The sequence below is a fragment of the Drosophila persimilis genome, unplaced genomic scaffold (assembly GCF_003286085.1).
Source record: "Drosophila persimilis strain 14011-0111.01,24,50 unplaced genomic scaffold, DperRS2 tig00000124-arrow-pilon, whole genome shotgun sequence".
Classification (NCBI taxonomy): domain Eukaryota; kingdom Metazoa; phylum Arthropoda; class Insecta; order Diptera; family Drosophilidae; genus Drosophila; species Drosophila persimilis.
In genome coordinates, this window is record NW_020825294.1 from 6,996,805 (window position 1) to 7,015,877 (window position 19,073).

General features: G+C 45.5%; 5 protein-coding genes and 1 long non-coding RNA gene across 6 annotated transcripts; 4 read left to right on the forward strand and 2 right to left on the reverse strand.

The window, feature by feature from the left end:
• Positions 1–388: 388 nt before the first annotated feature.
• On the reverse strand, positions 389–2,334 carry LOC6602248. Its single transcript, XM_002027242.2, has 5 exons — positions 2,269–2,334; positions 1,433–2,171; positions 1,114–1,380; positions 855–1,054; positions 389–794 (listed from the first exon to the last, which is right to left on the reverse strand). Exons 2-5 carry the CDS (start codon positions 1,724–1,726, stop codon positions 524–526), a joined length of 1,032 nt encoding a protein of 343 aa, XP_002027278.1. The 5' UTR covers positions 1,727–2,171; positions 2,269–2,334; the 3' UTR covers positions 389–523.
• A 5,139-nt stretch (positions 2,335–7,473) lies between these two features.
• On the forward strand, positions 7,474–8,894 carry LOC6602247 (glycogen synthase kinase-3 beta). The gene is made up of 2 exons (XM_002027241.2): positions 7,474–7,523; positions 7,594–8,894. The coding sequence occupies exons 1-2, from the start codon at positions 7,520–7,522 to the stop codon at positions 8,778–8,780; spliced, it is 1,191 nt and encodes a 396-aa protein (XP_002027277.2). The 5' UTR covers positions 7,474–7,519; the 3' UTR covers positions 8,781–8,894.
• A 556-nt stretch (positions 8,895–9,450) lies between these two features.
• LOC113565564 lies at positions 9,451–10,135 on the forward strand. The gene is made up of 3 exons (XR_003408677.1): positions 9,451–9,512; positions 9,588–10,047; positions 10,111–10,135. It is a non-coding gene; the product is annotated as an uncharacterized LOC113565564 (long non-coding RNA).
• A 280-nt stretch (positions 10,136–10,415) lies between these two features.
• Positions 10,416–12,836, forward strand: LOC6602246 (protein hunchback). The gene is made up of 3 exons (XM_002027240.2): positions 10,416–10,427; positions 10,502–11,962; positions 12,017–12,836. The coding sequence occupies exons 2-3, from the start codon at positions 10,505–10,507 to the stop codon at positions 12,584–12,586; spliced, it is 2,028 nt and encodes a 675-aa protein (XP_002027276.1). The 5' UTR covers positions 10,416–10,427; positions 10,502–10,504; the 3' UTR covers positions 12,587–12,836.
• A 70-nt stretch (positions 12,837–12,906) lies between these two features.
• LOC6602245 (dnaJ homolog subfamily A member 2) lies at positions 12,907–14,479 on the reverse strand. The gene is made up of 3 exons (XM_002027239.2): positions 14,351–14,479; positions 13,843–14,286; positions 12,907–13,777 (listed from the first exon to the last, which is right to left on the reverse strand). The coding sequence occupies exons 1-3, from the start codon at positions 14,417–14,419 to the stop codon at positions 13,112–13,114; spliced, it is 1,179 nt and encodes a 392-aa protein (XP_002027275.1). The 5' UTR covers positions 14,420–14,479; the 3' UTR covers positions 12,907–13,111.
• Positions 14,480–15,297: 818 nt separating this feature from the next.
• Positions 15,298–18,762, forward strand: LOC6602244 (NAD-dependent histone deacetylase sirtuin-1). Its single transcript, XM_026987379.1, has 2 exons — positions 15,298–16,835; positions 16,907–18,762. Exons 1-2 carry the CDS (start codon positions 15,548–15,550, stop codon positions 18,253–18,255), a joined length of 2,637 nt encoding a protein of 878 aa, XP_026843180.1. The 5' UTR covers positions 15,298–15,547; the 3' UTR covers positions 18,256–18,762.
• The last annotated feature ends 311 nt before the right edge of the window (positions 18,763–19,073 follow it).

Sequence of the window (19,073 nt, forward strand, 5' to 3'; positions counted from 1 at the left end):
TAAAAGAACGATTCATCTGCAAGGGTATCAAATGCGTCGGTCCTTGTGGCCGTCGCTTAACTCGGGTGCCGCCTGTGGCGCTCACGCAATACGCAACAGCAGTTTGTGGGCGTGGAGTTGCACGTTAACTTAAATAGGTTTTTTTTTTTCTACCAGCTCCCTCCCGGCTTTCCCCTCTGTTCTGCTTGGCTTTTGACGGTCAACAGGTTGGTGCGTGTCTGCTGTGTGTGGGCGTGGCTGTAAGTAAATAAATCGAACAGGTCCACCGGTCCCCTATTCAGCAGAAGTTCCGAAAGGAAGTCGGCGATGGGTATGGGGTCGGAGGTAACCCAGTGTAGCGTTTTGTTGCAGAAAAAAAAAACCTGAAGAAGGCATCTTTGATGTTAGATCTTTCGATTTATGTTTGGGAAAACCACGAACGGAATTAGGGCTTTGGCCTCCGTGCATCTAGCGCGAGGATCAAATAAAACAAATATTATATAACATGACAATTTCGTTTGTCCACCGTACAATGAGCGGCTCATTAGTCCAGCTTGGCCAGCTGCATGACAATAATGCTTCTGCTATCCGAGCGTCTTAGCTTGCTAGACATCTCGAGGCGGACACTGAACGCCGAGTTGGGTGGCATGTGTATGGGATCCGTCAGATCGAGCTCTCCGGCAATGGCCTTCTGCAGCAGAAGAATGCAGTTTTTCGGGGCTAGGACAGTGAACATCAAGATCAAGCGAAGGTTTCGTCTGCAGTTCAAATTCAGGCCGTACTGAAGGGTACGTCCGTGGATGGTTTTGTTGCACCTGCGGCAACGGCAACGGCAGTCGGTGAAGGCGCAAAATTTTAGCATTTGAGTGACTTACACAAAATTTATACCCAGCTGGTCATGCAGAAGCATCTCCGTAATGAGTCCCACGATATGGATGTGCTGATTGAGGCCCAGAAGGCTGGGTTTCCCCCGAAGCTGGTCCAGTACGCCAAGAAATATGCCATCTACCTCGACCTTTAGCTGCCAGTGCAGGAGTTTCATGTCAGAACTGAGGATCCTGAAGAAACGAAATTGCTGGAAAAAAGATGAAATTCGAGAGAGACCTTTTTGAATTGATCCACAGATCTACCCACTCTCAGGAGATTGAGTAGAGTCATCGTTAGAAGGAGGCGGCGATGCTGTACTTGATTCCCGGCAGCTGCTGGTGCACTGCCTTCCCTGAGGCTGACCAAGGGCCGCTCCAGACTGAGCAGAAACATGCAAAGGAATCGATTCAAGTGAACGTTCATGGTGCTCATATTAGTGGATGCAGATATCCGGGCATGGAGGGCCGCCAAGTTATATCCAAAATGTGGCCCATAGCCGCACCGGATGAAGTAATCTGTGGCCTCGGACAGCACCTGTCGAAGATTGAACCATCTCAAAGTTTGTACTCTCTTAACACCCACTAACCTTCAAGACGGCCCTAACGACGGGCTCTCGAAAGCCCTCCTGGGGCTGCTGCCGATGGGAATGCACGAAGCACCGGTGGCAGTTCATTATGTAGTCGGTGTACACGTCCCTCAGACTCTCCGATGTCCTTATAAGGTTGTGAGGCAGGGCAACCTTGGAGACGATGCGCTCCAGCAGCTCGCGCGGCAGGCTCATCAGCTGACGAGGAGCTTCCTCCAGCTGAACACGGGAACGTTTGGCATTTGGCTCCAAGGAGTTGGATCCATGCCCACGCTTCCGATTCGAAGCGGACATTTTTGTATGTGTGTGGAACTTGTGCGTCAGTTTAAACAGTAATTTTAATATTCAATGTGAGCGTTTCGAGGCTCTGATAGCCTACATGTAGCCTTCTGAGCTCAGATTTCGATTAAGATCGGCAAAATGGAGAAGAACCAAACAGCCCGAGAGGGAGCTCGTCGATGGAGAGGAGCTGCTGCTCTGGCTTTGAACCCGGAAGATGTCCCAGAACGAATGGCGCTGCCACATGAAGGGGCAGATTGATCCAGCAACGTCTCCTGCTGATCGCTTTGAAATATTAGTAGGAACCAGATGTTCTTTGTGTACCAACTGGGTACACTAGGGTTTCTCTTGAGCCACTGGCAGAGCTCTGGGAGACATGCGGCCCTACTTCATGGACTCTCCGATTACGATCCAGACAATGCCGGGTTTGAAAGCCGAAAGGAAAGAGAAGAACCTCAGTCTGGAAGGGGATATCGGAAGAAGCTCTATTAAAAAATCAATCAGCTTATGCAACAAAAAAGGAGGGTCCCACTAAAAAGGCAACTACCTAAACTTACCATAGAGTAATGCTCCTATCAACCTCCAATTCCCACCAGTTGGAGTGAAAGTTCCAAAGGTTAAGGCAGCGACTTGATGGCACAGAAATCCATAGACTACGTAAGTGTGGATGCTGATCAAGAATACTATATGTACTTATGGGGTTGCAAAAATCTAATAAAAATAATAATATCCTCCATGAGCGTATTCAAACGAACTAATAGAAATTACAGAGTCTTACGTTGCCTGTGGGCTGTGGATGTTCGTTTCTGATTTTTTCGCTGGAAACCCCTTTGTTTAATTAACTGCCTAAGCTTTACTGCTAGCCGCCGGCTGTTGCTGCGGTGGCTTGCAACCAACACCACAGCCCCAGCCCCAGCCTCAGCCCCAGCCCCAGCCCCTACTTTGGGGGCGCAACATGTTGGTGTCGGGGTGTTGTAGGGTTGGTTTTTGTATGGCGCCTGCGGCCGCTTTGAAAAGGCTTTTGGGGTTTGAATTTTGCTCTCTTTTCGCTTTTAATGGTCGTCCCCGGCCATGAAGGGGTCCTTCAATTAGAAATGTAACTGCACAGCAAGTGTGGCTTAAACGAGGCTCCCCCTTGGTATTCTCTTGTCTCCCTTATCGCTGGTTAATTTTTCCCTACAAAATGCAAATTAAATTTTAATTATGCGCCCTTTTTCTTTAAAATGATTATTATTGCTGCTCATTTGAAATGGAAATTCCTTTGAATATACTCGTATTGTACGTACATACACAAGTACTTTGCAAGAGCCGCAGTGTGCAATTGTTTTTCCAGTTTATATCAAGACCGAGTTGATCTTTTTTCTCATACCCTTAAAGAGGGTATTATGGATTTGAGTAGAGGTGGGGAGGTCGTCAGAGGACTGCCTAGATTAGGAAACCTTCTTTTTGTATATGTATGTTTATTTCTAGGAATTATAGTGTATACCAAATTGGATCATTCTATCATAAAGTTACCCTAGATTTGATGTACTATAAGCAAGGGTATCCAAAGCTCCCTTTTGTACCCTTCTTTTGTTAGTTTTGCGGTTGTTGCTGTCGTTTCTATTGGCATCGCCTCGTGCTTGTCACCGTTTTTCTTTTCTTCGCTTTTGCCCATTAATTTGCAGTACAAAGAGTCTACCGACCAACCGGTTTTGGAGAGCCTCACATCTAATACCAAGTTCAAGGTCAAGACCGCCACCGAGACCGAGACCGAGACCGAGACCGAGACCGACCGGTGCATCACAAAGGTGTGACTACCTCTACCTACCTACCGAACCGAACCAACCCAACAGCCAGCAAGCTCTGTACCCACCTGAGATTTGCCATCAGTTGTGGTTGCGAGGGTGGGGACTCAGACTCAGACTCAGTCTCGGTCTCGGACTCGGACTCTCCATGGCGCATTCTCATTCCTCAATCATTCAAATCTTGTTTAATTACACAGTCTCAGGTAGTATACTGACTAAACAGTTTTTCTGTTTCTACTTTTTTATGTTTAGCCAATGCAATTGAAAGATTTTTCCCACGAATTGCGAATTTTCATTAACCCATTGGCTTTGAAACGTCAAGTGCTTGGCCACGAGAAGCAAACCGAAACGGCACGTTTTCCAATTGAACAGCCCCCAAGAATACTCTCCAGCTTGAAGTGTGCTCGATAGTACTCGTATTAATATTTATTCTATAGGTAATTTTGTATAATGGCAAAAAGGGAAATAAAAAGATTATCATATTTAAAAAAAAAATAATAATCAATTGGCGCTTTTTATACCCGATAATCTAAAAGAGTTACATCCAGAGGAAGCATTTCCGACCACTTGAAGAATATTGATTCTTCATTAGCATCAATAGCTGAGTCGATAAAGCCATGTTCGTCTTGTTTTACGCTTAGTTTTCAGAGACTAGAAGCGCTAGAGCAACCAGAATCATAGAGAACGACCATATCTAGGACATTGCCGAATCTGGATCAGATCGAAGGAAAACATTTATTACCAGGGGCTACGCAACGTCTCCAGCGGGCTTACTCATTTTCTGTCTCTCTCACACTCTTCGTCGTGCAATGTGTGCGCCCTCTGTCGGAGGGGAGCCAGACTGACTGAGCATCGAATATAAATGTAGTGTCGCGGCCGTAGCTGCTACTCACAACTTTCCCACTCGTTTGTGTATAGCCCTCTGCCACTTTAAGAATGTTGAGACCAGATTTAAGATCCTCAAGGGAATTGCCGGCAGTGTTGGCGAGAGCTTTAATTTAATTTAACTTAATTAAATAAACATGAATCACTAAAGATAAATATTTTGAGGAATTTTAAATAAAATTGGCATCTTTTAAATGTTCATGTGTCAGCCGTGATTGATAATATGTCTATAGATATTAGTTTCGCAAAGTTACCTTCAAGCTTTAGTTTCAATTTTCAATCAATAATTCAAAATTGTATGCACCTATCCCCTATTCACATAAATCCTTACCATCACAGGTTCCTTTACCCTATTTACCTATCATAAAAGCCTCCCATTACTCTTGGCACATTAAGTGAGGCCTACAGCTATGCAATCAGCCATAAATTGGTAATTTCAGCTGAGAAAATAGTCCAAATCTAATCCGCATATGCTGCCAGTTCGAATCTCTCAACGGGTTGCACACAAATCGAATTAACAGCCAACCAAATCGCTTCCGAGCTCAAACAGTGACACAGAGACCGTGCTGTGTGCGGGGTAGAGCCGAAGTGAGTTCAAATATTGATAAATGACCCGATCCGGCTGCACTACGGATATATACGTGTATACTATGCGAAGGAGTCAACTTTTTGAGTGGTGGCCACATGTGCAGTGTGTGATTTATGAACGCCAGCAAAGAGTTGAAGTTCATTATGAACCTTTTTGATAAATGTGATAGATGTCTAATTTGCATGGAGCGTGCGGCCAGGATAGCACTCAAATGTGTTCCGGTATCCAGCGAATCGAATCGGGGTCTCCGTCTGGCTGTCCCTGCCACTTTGTAATTATAAGGCCAGAGCTCCCGGTCCGCCCCAGAAACCCAGCCGTGATGCAGCGGAAGCACACCAAAAAAAAATATATATATATGGAATCCATGAAAGCAGACGAAGAAAAAACCCAACGACAGAGAGAGAAAATACTGTTTAAACGGATATCCTAAGTGTCTGTCCGGACTCCGGACGGGACGGGACGGGACGAGACTCCGCACTTTTGGCCTGACAGTCATTTCCGTTTGGAAGTTTTTCATTGCTTCCCATAGGGAGAGCAAGTCCGGGTTAGGTTAGCGGGGCCTGACGGAAACCTGTTGCCCAAAGACAGATTTATGCCATCGTAAAATATGCCATTTGAATCTGGAAATTTAATTTTAATGTCGCCAAAGCCATGGCAAAAGGGATACTGATGGGTGGGTGGTGTGGCTTGTGTTGGTTTAGGGCTAAGTGTAGACACCAAAACCTCATATGGATAGAAGAGATACCCCACAACCAGCTGGGGATGAGCACGTGAGAAAAGTTTCTTCCAGGGATTAAATTAGATTTAAATAATTTATAATATGATATAATACAATCAGTTGTGGAGATGAGAACAAAGTTATAAGGATTTATCTTAGGCATTTAGGTAATATAAGTAGAATTGCAAATTGCATATGATTGAATAATCTAATCAGTTATTTTATTATATTTTTAGAGGTATGTATATACAAATATTCTGTACAGCAAAAGATTAAAGGGTCTTTATAATCTATTCAGGCAGGCTCCATGGTTCTGTTCCCTCACATCGTACGAGTATCACGCTATCATCTCTCACACTGAATGACACACCGCAGCATCCAGTCAAGCCAACAGACCCGGCCGAAACCCACACAGCCCACATTCAAGCCAGACCCCGGACCCCGGACCCCGGATCCCGGACCCACCGTGAACACACGCGTCGGGGTCGGCCATTAGGCAAGAGAGTGGTGTGCTGCCATTTTCTCGTCTAACGGAAGTTGTCTGTGTTAATGGAATTACATGAATTTCAACTCTGAACCGCAGAGTAAAAGAGAGAATACCCTGGCAGGCGACATTTCCGTAAATGCATGGCCCATAAACTTTGGGGGGCGTAGGGCGGTTCGGATTGCGGCTAAAGCGGGTGAAAGTTTTTTGTACAAGTTGGAGCGACAGAGACAGGGAGTGAGAGAGAGACCGGAAATGATAATGGCTCGAACCGACGACCGACTTATCGCATTAAAGTCGCCTGCACCATAAACATAATCCACTTTCGGATTTCCGTGGCCAAAACCAAATCGAAACAAAAGCAAAACAAATGTATGTCGAATATTTTTGAGTTTTCCCCCATTTTCCATTCAATTTTATTTTAATGCAATTTCAACAAGCTCCATTCCCCTTCCATGCCTTTGAATGGGTTTTGGGGGCATGGTTGGCATATCGTATCGTATCCTGCATATGTCAAGCAGCTTTTATTCCGTCTCTTTGGAAGTTTTCCATTTCCATTTGATTGGGACCAAAAAGTGTTTTGCTTGGCTCAGTGCCAGGCAAAAGCAACAATTTGGCTGTTTGTTTTTTTAAATAGAGACCAGAATCTACGCTTCTTAAAGCATACTATGGTCACCGTCCTGGGTCTTGGCCTTGGGCCAATGTCTCATAAGGTAAGATGGAATCCTATAGAGGTAAGATCACAAGGTATAATCGTGGTGGAGAGCTGGTGATACTACCCAAAATAGAGATAAGAAATAACTTGTGTTTGACTTACCCACTAAATTTTTTGCTGCCGTTCGTTCTTTAAAAATTTTGACCGGATTAAGATGTTCCTTTTATTCGGATTCGGACCGTCGCGAAGTTTTATATATAATACTAATTGCAAAAAACACATTGAACTAGTTCAGCTTTATTTAAAGCGTCCTTAATCAACACTACTCAACTGGTGAAGCTGAAAAGCAAGGTTAAACTCGGCCCATTTTGTGTGCGATGATTCAGGGACCGCAGAATGCAGATACGAGTACATTTCTGCAAAAGGGCGTTCGACGCTGCCTATCCAAACGCATCGAATAATAGAATGGATCAATTATTCCGCACTCCCCTTCCAAAACAAAATCTTATGAAACACCCATTTTGTTTTTCGTATCAAAAGTATCGATAAAATCAAGTATGATACTCAAAATATTCCACCGAAAAAATATTTTGTTGAAAAGGACTGCTTTTTGTGTCAGTTGCACAATAACTTTCCTGGCACTGAGAACTTTAGCCGAGATCTTAAAAAAAAGAGTGAATTAAAATTAAAATGGGTGAGAGCAGTGTTAAGCGCGCTTAGAAAACTGCCAATTCATCAATTCTCCTTTATTTCCGTGCTGGCAGGTCATCAATATCCAGTTACAATACCGTCAGATGCTGAATTAAAAGTGCTGCCTGTAGCAGACCAGCCGGGTATCGAAACGGAGCCGGTGATTATCAAGTTTAGGAGGTCGATTGGTCACGGGGCCTTTGGGCGTGTGTATATCGGGACCGTAAACCATTCCCGCAAGGCGATGGCCATCAAGCAGACCTGTTTGGACACGTCCATCTGCTATCGCGAGCCGGAGATTATGAACCGGCTGCAGGGACACTGCAACATTCGGCACCTGCACATGCACACGGTTGTACCGTTGGGGGATCCGCCGCAAGAGTACATGCTGCTGGTCATGGACTACCTACCCATGACCCTGGCGCAGTTCATACGCCATTCGCTGCAACGTGGTAACGGCATTGACCTGGTCTACATTCGCATATTCTCCTACCAACTCTTCCGGGGACTGGCCTATCTGCACTCCATGGGGATCTGCCATCGCGACATCAAGCCCGAGAATCTGATGATCAACGACCGCACGATGCTGCTCCAACTGTCCGACTTTGGCAGTGCCAAGTGCCTGCGCGCGAATGAGCCAAGCATCACCTACATCTGTTCGCGTTTCTATCGCGCCCCAGAACTGTACGCCAATTGTCAGTACTACAACTGTTCCGTGGACATCTGGAGCGCGGGCTGTGTGCTGGCCGAACTGTTCAAGGGGGAAGCACTTTTTAGTAGCATCCACCACAACGAGGAGCAACTGCGTTGGATGGTTCAACTGCTGGGCACTGACGGCCTGCAGAGTGCCCCGGAGATTCGCCAGATGTGTGGGTTTAAGAATCGCACACTTCCCTTATCTAGACGTCGCACCTGGGATAAGATTCTAGGCAGGGCCGTGCCTCCAGATCTGGCCGAGGTGCTGAACCGCTGTCTGGTCTACGACCCCAGTGCCAGGATCTACCCCTTATATGCCTGTGCCCACGAAAGCTACGACGAGCTGCGCAGCATGGAGTTCCTGGACATGAAAATGCCGAACGGCAACGAACTGCCGCCACTGTTCAACTTTAGCAAGTACGAGCTGAAGATCCATTCAGAATTGTGGGTCCATCTGCTGCCCATGTGCCTGTACAATAAGTATAAGCCCAGCGAACCCAAAAAAACTATGGGGACTTTTACAAAATACTTTCCCGTACAAACAAAAGATGGTACCACTGTTTAAACCACTTGCTAAACCTTTACATACATATTTATACTGTTTGCTCATGACTTAAGCTTGTTGTTCCTTAAGGATCTTAACATCAATGTTAACTAAGAAACCATAGACAAAAAAATCGTAATCATGTGTATCAGTTGTAGAATTGATTTCAAACCAACAGAACGCCAATTTCGTTGTTATATTTAATTTTAAAACCCTAAAACCCATCTAGAACTCTGAGAAGACCGGGTAAAAAACCGAATAAATATAAATTTGAACGTAAATATAATAATATATGTAAAATATAGGCTTTGTACGCATATCCGTTGCACAATTGAATTCAAACCAGGGAAGACTTTTTCTCTGTTTGTGTGCCGACATCCACAAGAAGGGTTGGACTTTACCCGGTAAACATTATGGTTACCGGCCCATTAAATGTACAATTATTCATTTTACTACAAATTGTATACTATAGGGAAGAAAATGTATAAATCAAATTCAGTTGTCAAATGTCAAAGATTGGTAGCTTTTTCACCTCTTTTCACCAGTTTTCACCACCAAATACAGTATAATAGATGAATTGCACATGAGCCAAGACGGGGTAAGTGAAATATTTAACTATTATAAATTATAAATATTATAAATTTTAATAATTTCTTATAGCAGACACAACAATTGAAAAATGGGAAATGTTTGGCGATTGGGGCCCAAAGGGCAGATTGCCAATGGTAACGCCATCTGTACCATCTTGTGGTGGTAAGTAGAATTCTTTATGTATTATTATTTATTTATAATTTTTTTATTATAATTTTCAAAAATTATCCATTTCAGAAGCCTACAACGGTCGTCCTTATTAACGAAGCCTTGGAGAGGGTGCTAAGAGCAGCCAAAAGTAAATTTATGAATTAATATCTCTTGGCCGTAATATCCGATGGAAATAAAGCAAACAAATTGGCCCTGCGAAGTGCTTCTGCAGGAGGTTTCGCCTTACGTTAGGATTTCGACCATGTACATGGGATTATGTCAAGTAAGCTTGGAGCTCCCCCAGGCTACCGCCTGAACATAACCTAAGTTAACCCGCCGGACAATGTACGGCCAGCCTTCCTAAGGGAAATAAAAGAGATCAAATCTGTTATTCAAAAAAGATTTCAGATCCCGAATACGCAAGGCGGATTCAGAATGAAATTCGCAAATAATGACAGTTTGGAATCATCAGCTAATGTCCTCAAGAAATATTTGCCCAGGCTGGTGAAGAGCCTTAATAAAATTAATCCTGATCTGGTTGGTGTTGGTAAGCTAAATTTTATCCTAAATTATTCGAATTAAATTTATTGAAATACACATTCCCCACCAGGAGGAGGAGTCGGCACATTCCATGGACTTATTTTAGCCTTTAATATTATTACTATATAAAAAACAAAAATAAAACATATATAAAGGGTACTTCTGCCTAGTCAACCTTAGAACCTTCCAGCATGAAAGAGATCAAGTAGGCTTTGCCTGGATTTTTGGCATTTTGATTTTGATTTTAATTTTGAGTTTCACGAGCCAGAGATTTCCACAGTTGAGCTACAGATTTCGTAGGGTAAACATCGTGCTAAATCAAATCAAATTCAACTAAAAAAAATAAAAAATAAAAATTTTTTCGAAAAAAAAAAAATTGTGAAGAAAGTAGGTGGTGACTAAATTTGACAGTTCTGATGACTCACAATTTATATGTTTATGTAATCTCCATTTCCTTTAAGCAAATGGATTTACCATCAATGGTAGAAAGTACTGGCGGCCGTCTGATTGTGCGCAATCTATTCAGTAATACGTCCATGTATCACGTGCCTGTGGCAAATGCGGATGAGGCCGCGGATCCGGCTAACATGTCATTACTCGCACAGGAAGTCGCATGGTACCAGGAACAGCCGCCTAATGATGGCGGCCAATTGCCGCAACTGCCGCAGTGCAAGATACGCAGGAACTATAGCTGCAATCAGTGCGCATTCTTCACGCAGAATCCGCGCAATCATCTGTCGCACCTGCGCGACGTCCACGGCGAAAGGATCATCATAAACGAGTGCAAGCTGTGCCTCTATGCCTCGCGTCATTTCCAGAAACTGGTGCGTCACATGAAAATGGTGCATGGCTGCACCGATACGGATAAGGGCCTGCCCGGCGAAGACGGCCAGCCGGGTCGTGGCAAGCGCAATCTGAGTCGCGAGGCGCGCAAGCGTCGCCTCGAGGAGAGCATCGAAATGCCACGACCCTCTGGCGCTGTGCAAGGGGACGGCAACGCCATCACTCCCGGACTGGTGCACATCATGCAGAACGGTCCCTCGCTGGAGCAGCTAAAGTCTGAGCTGAAGCAGCAGGAGCAGGAGCTTCTGGTCAAGGTACAGGCCTACAATCGCCAGCAGGAGATGCAGGAGCTGCAGAAGATCGTAGCCAATGGTGATAATATTTTCTCGATGGCCTTTGAGTTTCAGCGCAAGATGATGCCACCCATGATGGAGCGCAATGAATCCGTCCTAACGGAGCTGAACAACAACAGCAGCTCCGACTCTGAGGGTCCAGTCAACGAGGAGACTTTGGCCTTGGCCATGGCCGACGATTCGAAGAAGTACCAGTGCCAGAAGTGCTCCTATAGTACTCCGCTTCGTGCCAGATTTAAGAAGCATGTCAAATACCATTCGATGCCATTGATCAAATGCGACTTATGCGACTTCCACTCCCCTTACAAGTGGAATCTGGACAGACACACTAAGAACCATGGCGCCGATGGACACTTTCGGTGCAGCCTCTGCGACTTTAGCACGGACATCAAGCAGTCCCTGACCATACACGAGCTGAACCATCATGTGCCCGCCGTGGGGCATCCCATTCGTCGCCGCTTCCTCAAGGAGCAGGAGGAAAAGCTGCACATGGGAGCGAGCAGCTCCAAAAAAGTATCGCCAACTCCGCCACCAGTCATACCTCTCGTCGACGCGTCCATGGAGTTGCCGGGGATCAGCTGCTCCCACTGCCATCAGCTCGTGCCCAATGCCGTGGAGCTTGTCAAGCATCTGCAGTTGTGCCCGCCAGCTTTGGCCAACACTAAGCACCTAAGGGCTTCTTGCCTGGCCAGCCAAGAGCTGCCGGCATCACCGGAAGAGGATTACACAGCTGCAGGCAGTGATCTCAGCTACTGCGGCGTGGAAACAGCCCCTGGCTATGGAGAGGTGAACAGACTAAAGGTCATTCAACACTCCACTAAGTCCAACTCATGTTTACAGGTCACGGAACCGTACGTAGTCGATGATGCCAATGATTCAACTCCTATGAAAAAGGTCTTCAAGTGTCCACATTGCACTTTTTGGGCAGCCACCGCCTCGCGTTTCCATGTCCACATTGTGGGCCATCTGAATCGGAAGCCCTTCGAGTGCTCGCTGTGCGCCTATCGCTCCAACTGGCGCTGGGACATCACCAAGCACATTCGCTTGAAGGCGAATCGTGACAAGTCCCACAACCAGGCACGGGTTCTGATGAACGATGAGACCGGACGACGCAACTACACAAAGTACAATCAGTTTTTGACTCTAATGAAAGTCAATCCAAGCACAGAAGAGTCAAAAGCCACACGCACGGGTGAACAATACGATCCAATGACGGAGATGATGACTGAGGAAGGACAGCTCCCCAAGAAGAAGTCAGCTTTGAAGCACATCGACATGGAAGCTGCAGATTCTCTTACTGGTGCGGGGCAGTCATTCTATCGCAATCTCTGGGACACAGATCTGGGGCTGCAGCAACTACAAACCTCCACAGACGCGATTGTGTCCCCCGCCGGTGATGAACAATATTAGAACCGGACTCTGACTGAAAAGGGGGATCCAAGCCATCCACAAACAAATTGACACTGAAATGAACAAAGAAATACTAGTCCTATAATTATTTATATTAGTATACTTGTAAATAATACAATAAAACATTTTTACACTGAAACAGAAGCCGACACAAGAGTTGTTTTTATCATTTCTACAGTGAGATAAATGTGTATTTGGTAAATGGTTAGTTTAGTTTAGAAAAACCAAAAAATAGTTTAGATTAGAGAGTGTAAGCCGTCCGATAATTAAGTGAGATTAATGAACGATCAACGATGCATCCAGCTAAGCTTTGTCTCGACTGTGCCTTACGAGTAACATATGTATACTAAAAAAATTTTGATCACGCGCTTTTCACAGCAAACATTCCTGTATGATAAATAATACTATGCATATTAAGACGACTAGCGGCAACAGAAAGCAGATCTCGTCCACGCTGAGCGTGAACAGAAGCTGCCAAAGATCGAAGCAAAAGTATAGAGCCTGCAGTAGCCATAACCACAACAACTAAGCGGTCTGGCACTGGACGCTCTCAAAGTGGGGCGATTGTCCGTGCTCGTCATCATCCCCGCTTGGATTAGGACGCGCTTGTGGCTTGTAGTCGGTCATCTCAACCAATTCGGCTCCCTCTGGAATGACAATGCGTTCCCTGGGCGGCAGCAGTTCCTCCAACTGGGCCATCTGCACTGGCGTGGCAAAATTGTTCTCAGGGAAATTCACCTTAAACTTCATATAAAGATCACCCTTGTCGGTGGGCGAGTTGAAAACGGGCATGCCGCCGCCACGCAGCATCTTGATGTGATTGTGCTGCAATACCTCCCCAGGTTCGGTGCGCAAACATACGGGTCGGCCATCCAGATGCTCGAAACAATGCGTATAGCCGCAGAGAGCCTCGGTTATGCTAATCTCCAGGTCCCTCATATAGAGATTAGCGTGACGTCGTTGAAAGGTTGGATGGTCTTGCTGGACGAGCACAACAATCAGATCGCCATATTCGCCGCCACGCATCTGATGCCCCTCTTTGTTGAAGGGCACCTTCAGCATGTGTGGAGCTCCACGCTCCACAATCAGATCCCGTTTCATTTTCTCCTCCACAAAGCCACTGCCACGACATGGGCTACATTTCATGTTGTCTTTGATGGTAAAACCACGTCCATCGCACGCCGGGCAGCTCTGAAAAACCAAAAAAAAAAAGACAATGATATGCCTGGATATACATCAAGAACTGCACAGCTCACTGCATTGAAGGGGCTTAGCCCCATGAAGGTGAAAGCAGCTGCTCGTCCGACACCGCCACAAGCCTCACAGCTCTCATGTGCGTCCTGGGGCCCACCATCGCCGTTGCATTTGCTGCACAACTTCTGGCGATTGTAGTCAACCGTTTTCTTCATGCCACCACTATAAATCTCCTCCAGCGTTAGCTCCAGTTTGATGACAACTTTTCCCTCCCGCTTGGGACGACCGCCGGCAGCACCACCGAATGGAAACCATTGATTCAAGAGATCGGAGGCATCGGCAAAACCTTCGACGCCCTCCTGCAGACCCTTTAAGCCATGACGGTCGTATATACGACGTTTCTCCGGATCGGACAGCACCTCATAGGCAAAAGCAATCTCCTTGAACTTGTCACCAGCATCGGGATTTTTATCTGGATGGAATTCTTTGGCCAATCTGCGATAGTTCTAAGTAGTGCCGCCCAATAACCATTATAAAATGAATTTCCACGAAAGGAGAATTGCGCTTTACCTTTTTAATTTCTTCCTCGGTTGCATCCGGAGCAACGCCCAGCACTTCATATAGGTTCAAATTGTCCATGTTTGTTCAACCCCCTACAAACTAAAGCAGCCGTGCATTGTTTTTAGCAACCAACCAAATATAAAATTTTTATTGAAAAAACTTCCGACAATGACAGTATATTCAGTTCGTAGTTAATAAGTGTGACCAAGTGTAGAAACTGGAACTTCACCTTCAAGAAATACCTAAGAAAAATACCATTAATTCAAATGCCAGCAAGTACAGTAGACACTGGCAGTAAATAAAATCGTGGTTCATGTTTGCAAAATTTTGTTTTTAATGTGTTTTAATTGTTGTTCCTGTAATAGTCATTTCAACACCTGCCATTGGAAAAACGTAAGCGATAATTTTGGTAGGACATGAGCCATTTATATTGAACAATGAACAACTGAAGAAACAATAATAGTACATTTACAACAATCACTGAACTCCATTTTGTTCAACAACTCATGATCAAGCAAGCATCTGAAACATGTCAATTTATATAAGAAATATATGTAGTATTTCATTAAGCAGCAAACATAGGATAGAACAAAAATATCATATAACGAAGTCGCTAAGTTCAATATATAAGCTATTGAGCGTCTACTGTACTATTAAGAAAACGCCCCGATTTTCTCCTAAAATATGGTATTTTAATGGCTAAAATGCCCTAAAAATTGCTAACATTGCAGTATTTTTACGCGCTAGTGTATTTTTCAACGCGAGTTAAGGTACCACTGAGGCCACTGATACATTTTTAATGCACTAACACACGCGCAGCTACGTGTGCCATCTTGCTTTTTCATCGGAAAATTTTCCAGAAATTACGTCTAAAAATTACGAAAAAATTTAAATTAAATTAAGTGAAAATTTTTTCCAAATTTAATCTAAGTAAAATTAAGTGAAATAAATTCGGACAACTGCAAAAATTGGCCCATAATTGTTAGCTGGAGAATTTTTTCAATCAAGCCAAATGGGTGCGAAGCTGACGACGTAAAATTTTGTGTGTACCAACGAAAGAGCGGTGAAAACGGACGGCGCAAGAGCGCAAAGAGAGTGAGCGCATAGAGAGAGCGAATCAGTGAGTGGCAAGAAGAAGACGGACGGAGAAGCAGAAGCAGAAGGCAACACTCGAATCAAATTTCGGTGGTGCGCCTGTGGGGAAAAATGATGGAAAACTTCGAGGAAATTCACTTGGGTCATATTATTACCAAGGATTTGCCCGACATGGCCGATGTTCAATTGCCGAATGCCAAAGAGTTTCTTAGCTTTGAGAACACTTCAACAAATTTTGATTTTGGCGCCGAAATTCTGGCAACGGCAACGGCAACAACGTCGACTGCGACTGCGACATCTACATCAACATCGACAGCAACAGGCGGCGGACCGGCAGCCAAAGCAAATGTTGAAATCAAAACAAAAATATTTGAAGAACAAGAAATTGGCGCCAATATGGATATGGGAGCAGAATTATTGAATGTACTTCCGCCGCTGCAGCAACAGTCCAAACTTCTAGAAAAGTCCAACTCCGAGTGTGACGATGAAGAAGAGGAAGAGGAGGATGATGAAGACGACGATGACGATGATGATGATGATGAGGACGAGGAGGCCACTGGCGAAGAGACCAACGAGGATGAGGACGACACCAGCTCGGACTGCTCATCGGTAGGAGGTGGTGGTGCCACCGACTGGAAGCTCCGCTGGCTGCAACGCGAACTCTACACAGGTCGTGTGCACCGCCAGGTGATTGCCAGCATTATGCCACACTTTGCCACAGGTCTGGCCGCCGACACTGATGACTCAGTGCTGTGGGACTATCTGGCCCATCTTTTGAACGAGCCGAAGCGGCGAAACAAGCTTCCGAATGTCAATACCTTTGGCGATGTCATCGATCTGGTGCAGAAATCTTCCCGAATTATTGTCCTGACTGGCGCTGGAGTGTCTGTCTCCTGTGGCATACCAGACTTTCGCTCCACCAATGGCATCTATGCCCGTCTGGCCCATGATTTTCCCGATTTACCAGATCCGCAGGCCATGTTTGATATCAACTACTTCAAGCGTGATCCGCGGCCCTTCTACAAGTTTGCACGAGAGATCTATCCGGGGGAGTTTAGGCCCTCGCCCTGTCATCGTTTCATAAAGATGCTGGAGACCAAAGGCAAGCTGCTGCGCAATTATACGCAGAATATCGATACTCTGGAGCGGGTGGCAGGCATTCAGCGGGTCATTGAATGCCACGGCTCCTTCTCGACGGCCTCGTGCACCAAATGCAAGTTCAAGTGCAATGCGGATGCCCTGCGGGCTGACATCTTTGCCCAGCGCATACCCGTCTGTCCGCAGTGCCAGCCCAACAAGGAGCAGAGTGTAGATGCCTCGGTCGCCGTAACTGAAGATGAGCTCCGGCAGCTGGTCGAGAATGGCATTATGAAGCCCGACATTGTTTTCTTCGGAGAGGGTAAGTCCTAAGTCGCTTTTCCCGTCGAATAGCCTTCACTTTTACTTGATTTTTTCCATCTTTGAAAATAGGTTTACCCGATGAATACCATACAGTGATGGCCACAGACAAGGACTGTTGCGATCTGTTGATTGTGATTGGCTCCTCGCTGAAAGTGCGACCGGTGGCACACATTCCCAGCAGTATACCGGCAACGGTGCCGCAGATTCTCATCAATAGGGAGCAGTTACATCATCTGAAATTTGACGTGGAGTTGCTGGGTGACTCTGATGTTATTATCAATCAGATCTGTCATCGCTTATCCGGAGACGATGGCTGCTGGAAGCAGATGTGCTCCGAGGAGGCAATGCTCACCGAATGCAAGAATCTAATGCCGCCCGAGCATCATAATCACCTTGGCCTACATCATCATCAATATCTGCACCATCGACACTGCATCTCGGAGAGCGAGCAGCAGTCACAGTTGGACACAGACACGCAGTCCCTAAAGTCAAATGGATCGACCGATTACATTTTGGGTTCGGCTGGAACTTGCTCAGACTCGGGCTTTGAGTCCTCCACATTCACATCCGCAGGCAACACCAACAAGCGCCCACAAAGTGCCGATGATGCCCAGGATCGGGCTGCCATTGAGCGCATCAAGACAGACATTCTGGTGGAGCTAAATCAGACTACTTTGAGCTGTGACCGTCTGGCTGCAGCAGCAGCGGTACCACTACCGGCCGCTTCACCTGGGGAAGCGCCAGTGGAGAGCTATCGTCACTTGTCGATCGACTCCTCAAAGGACAGCGGTATCGAGCAGTGCGACAACGAAGCCTCCTCCGCCAATTCTGCCAACCCCTATGTTCGGCCCAGTAATCTGGTCCAAGAGACCAAGACGGTAGTGGGGCCCAGGCTACCACCAAGGCCGGCACAGCGCGGCGGCAAGCGACAGACAGCTGCCGAGCGCCTTGTCCCAGGCACCTTTTATTGTCACACGAACAACTGTTCGTATGTGTTCCCGGGTGCCCAGGTCTTCTGGGATAACGAGTACAGTGATGATGATGATGAGGATGACGAGGTGATGCGTAAGGATGGCAGCATGATGCCCAAGGGACATGCTGCAGATCTCTTTGGCAATATGGGAGGGGCCAACGATGATGATGACGATGATGAGGACGCCTGCGATCTGAATTCCGTACCATTGTCACCACTACTGCCGCCATCGCTAGAGGCACACATTGTCACCGAGATAACTGGTGGCGTTAGCGGGCTGGATGACTCTGAGCTTCCATTTGACAGCAGTCCCAGTAAGAAGAGAACAAGCTCCAGCCTTGTGCAACAACAGCCAGCACCAGCGATTGAGGGTGAAACGCCGCCATCGAAGAAGCGACGGCCCAGCGAGGAGGAGGAGACTCCCCCTCCGACAAGCGTCGTGTAAAGTTAAATTATATTGCATGCTTGGTAGTAGGATAATATTTATTTTAAATTCAAGTTAAATCAATTGATGCTTAAAAATCCACACAACCACAGAATATGAATATATGTCCAGAGAAGCTCGCCCTTGAACCTAACGTAAAGATTGAAGTGCATCGAGAACACACGAGAGGCTTTAACCCTCGTCCTCCGCTTCCCCGGAATGATATATCCTTCCTTCTGATATTTTCTGCACAAGCTCTAAGTTTATTTATTATATTCCTTTCAAAACGGAACGCAACGCTGTAAATGTTAGTATTTTATTATTATAAGTTTGTTATTGAGGCCTTTTTAGATAAAGCAAATAAAGATGAGAGTTGGAAACAAAAAAAAAGGTAGATGGAGATGGAAACAAGCGCCTCAACTTTAAATCTAGGCTTAACATATTAGACATATTAAACTACTACAAACATTTCTAGATGTATTTAAGAACTAGACACAAAGAAAAAAATACACTCTGTATATAAGAACACGCCTATTACTTTTTTTTACTGTAAATGGATCCCCCTACCCTAGCCTTCTTTAGTTATCCCCTCCCCCAAATTCTATCGGTTATGGCAACTATTTTTCAATCATCCTTCATCCAAAGTATACATACACACACCCACACACACATAACTATATTTATAGTACTATAACTCTGAATCTAATCCGAGTTCGTAGTTTGGTGTGCTGTGCGTGTTGAAAAAAATTTAATCAAAATTTTAGCATAAAATAATTAGCCACCAAACAAAACTGTAGACTTTAGCCATTAAGTCTTAGTTTCTATGTCTAAAAGTGTAT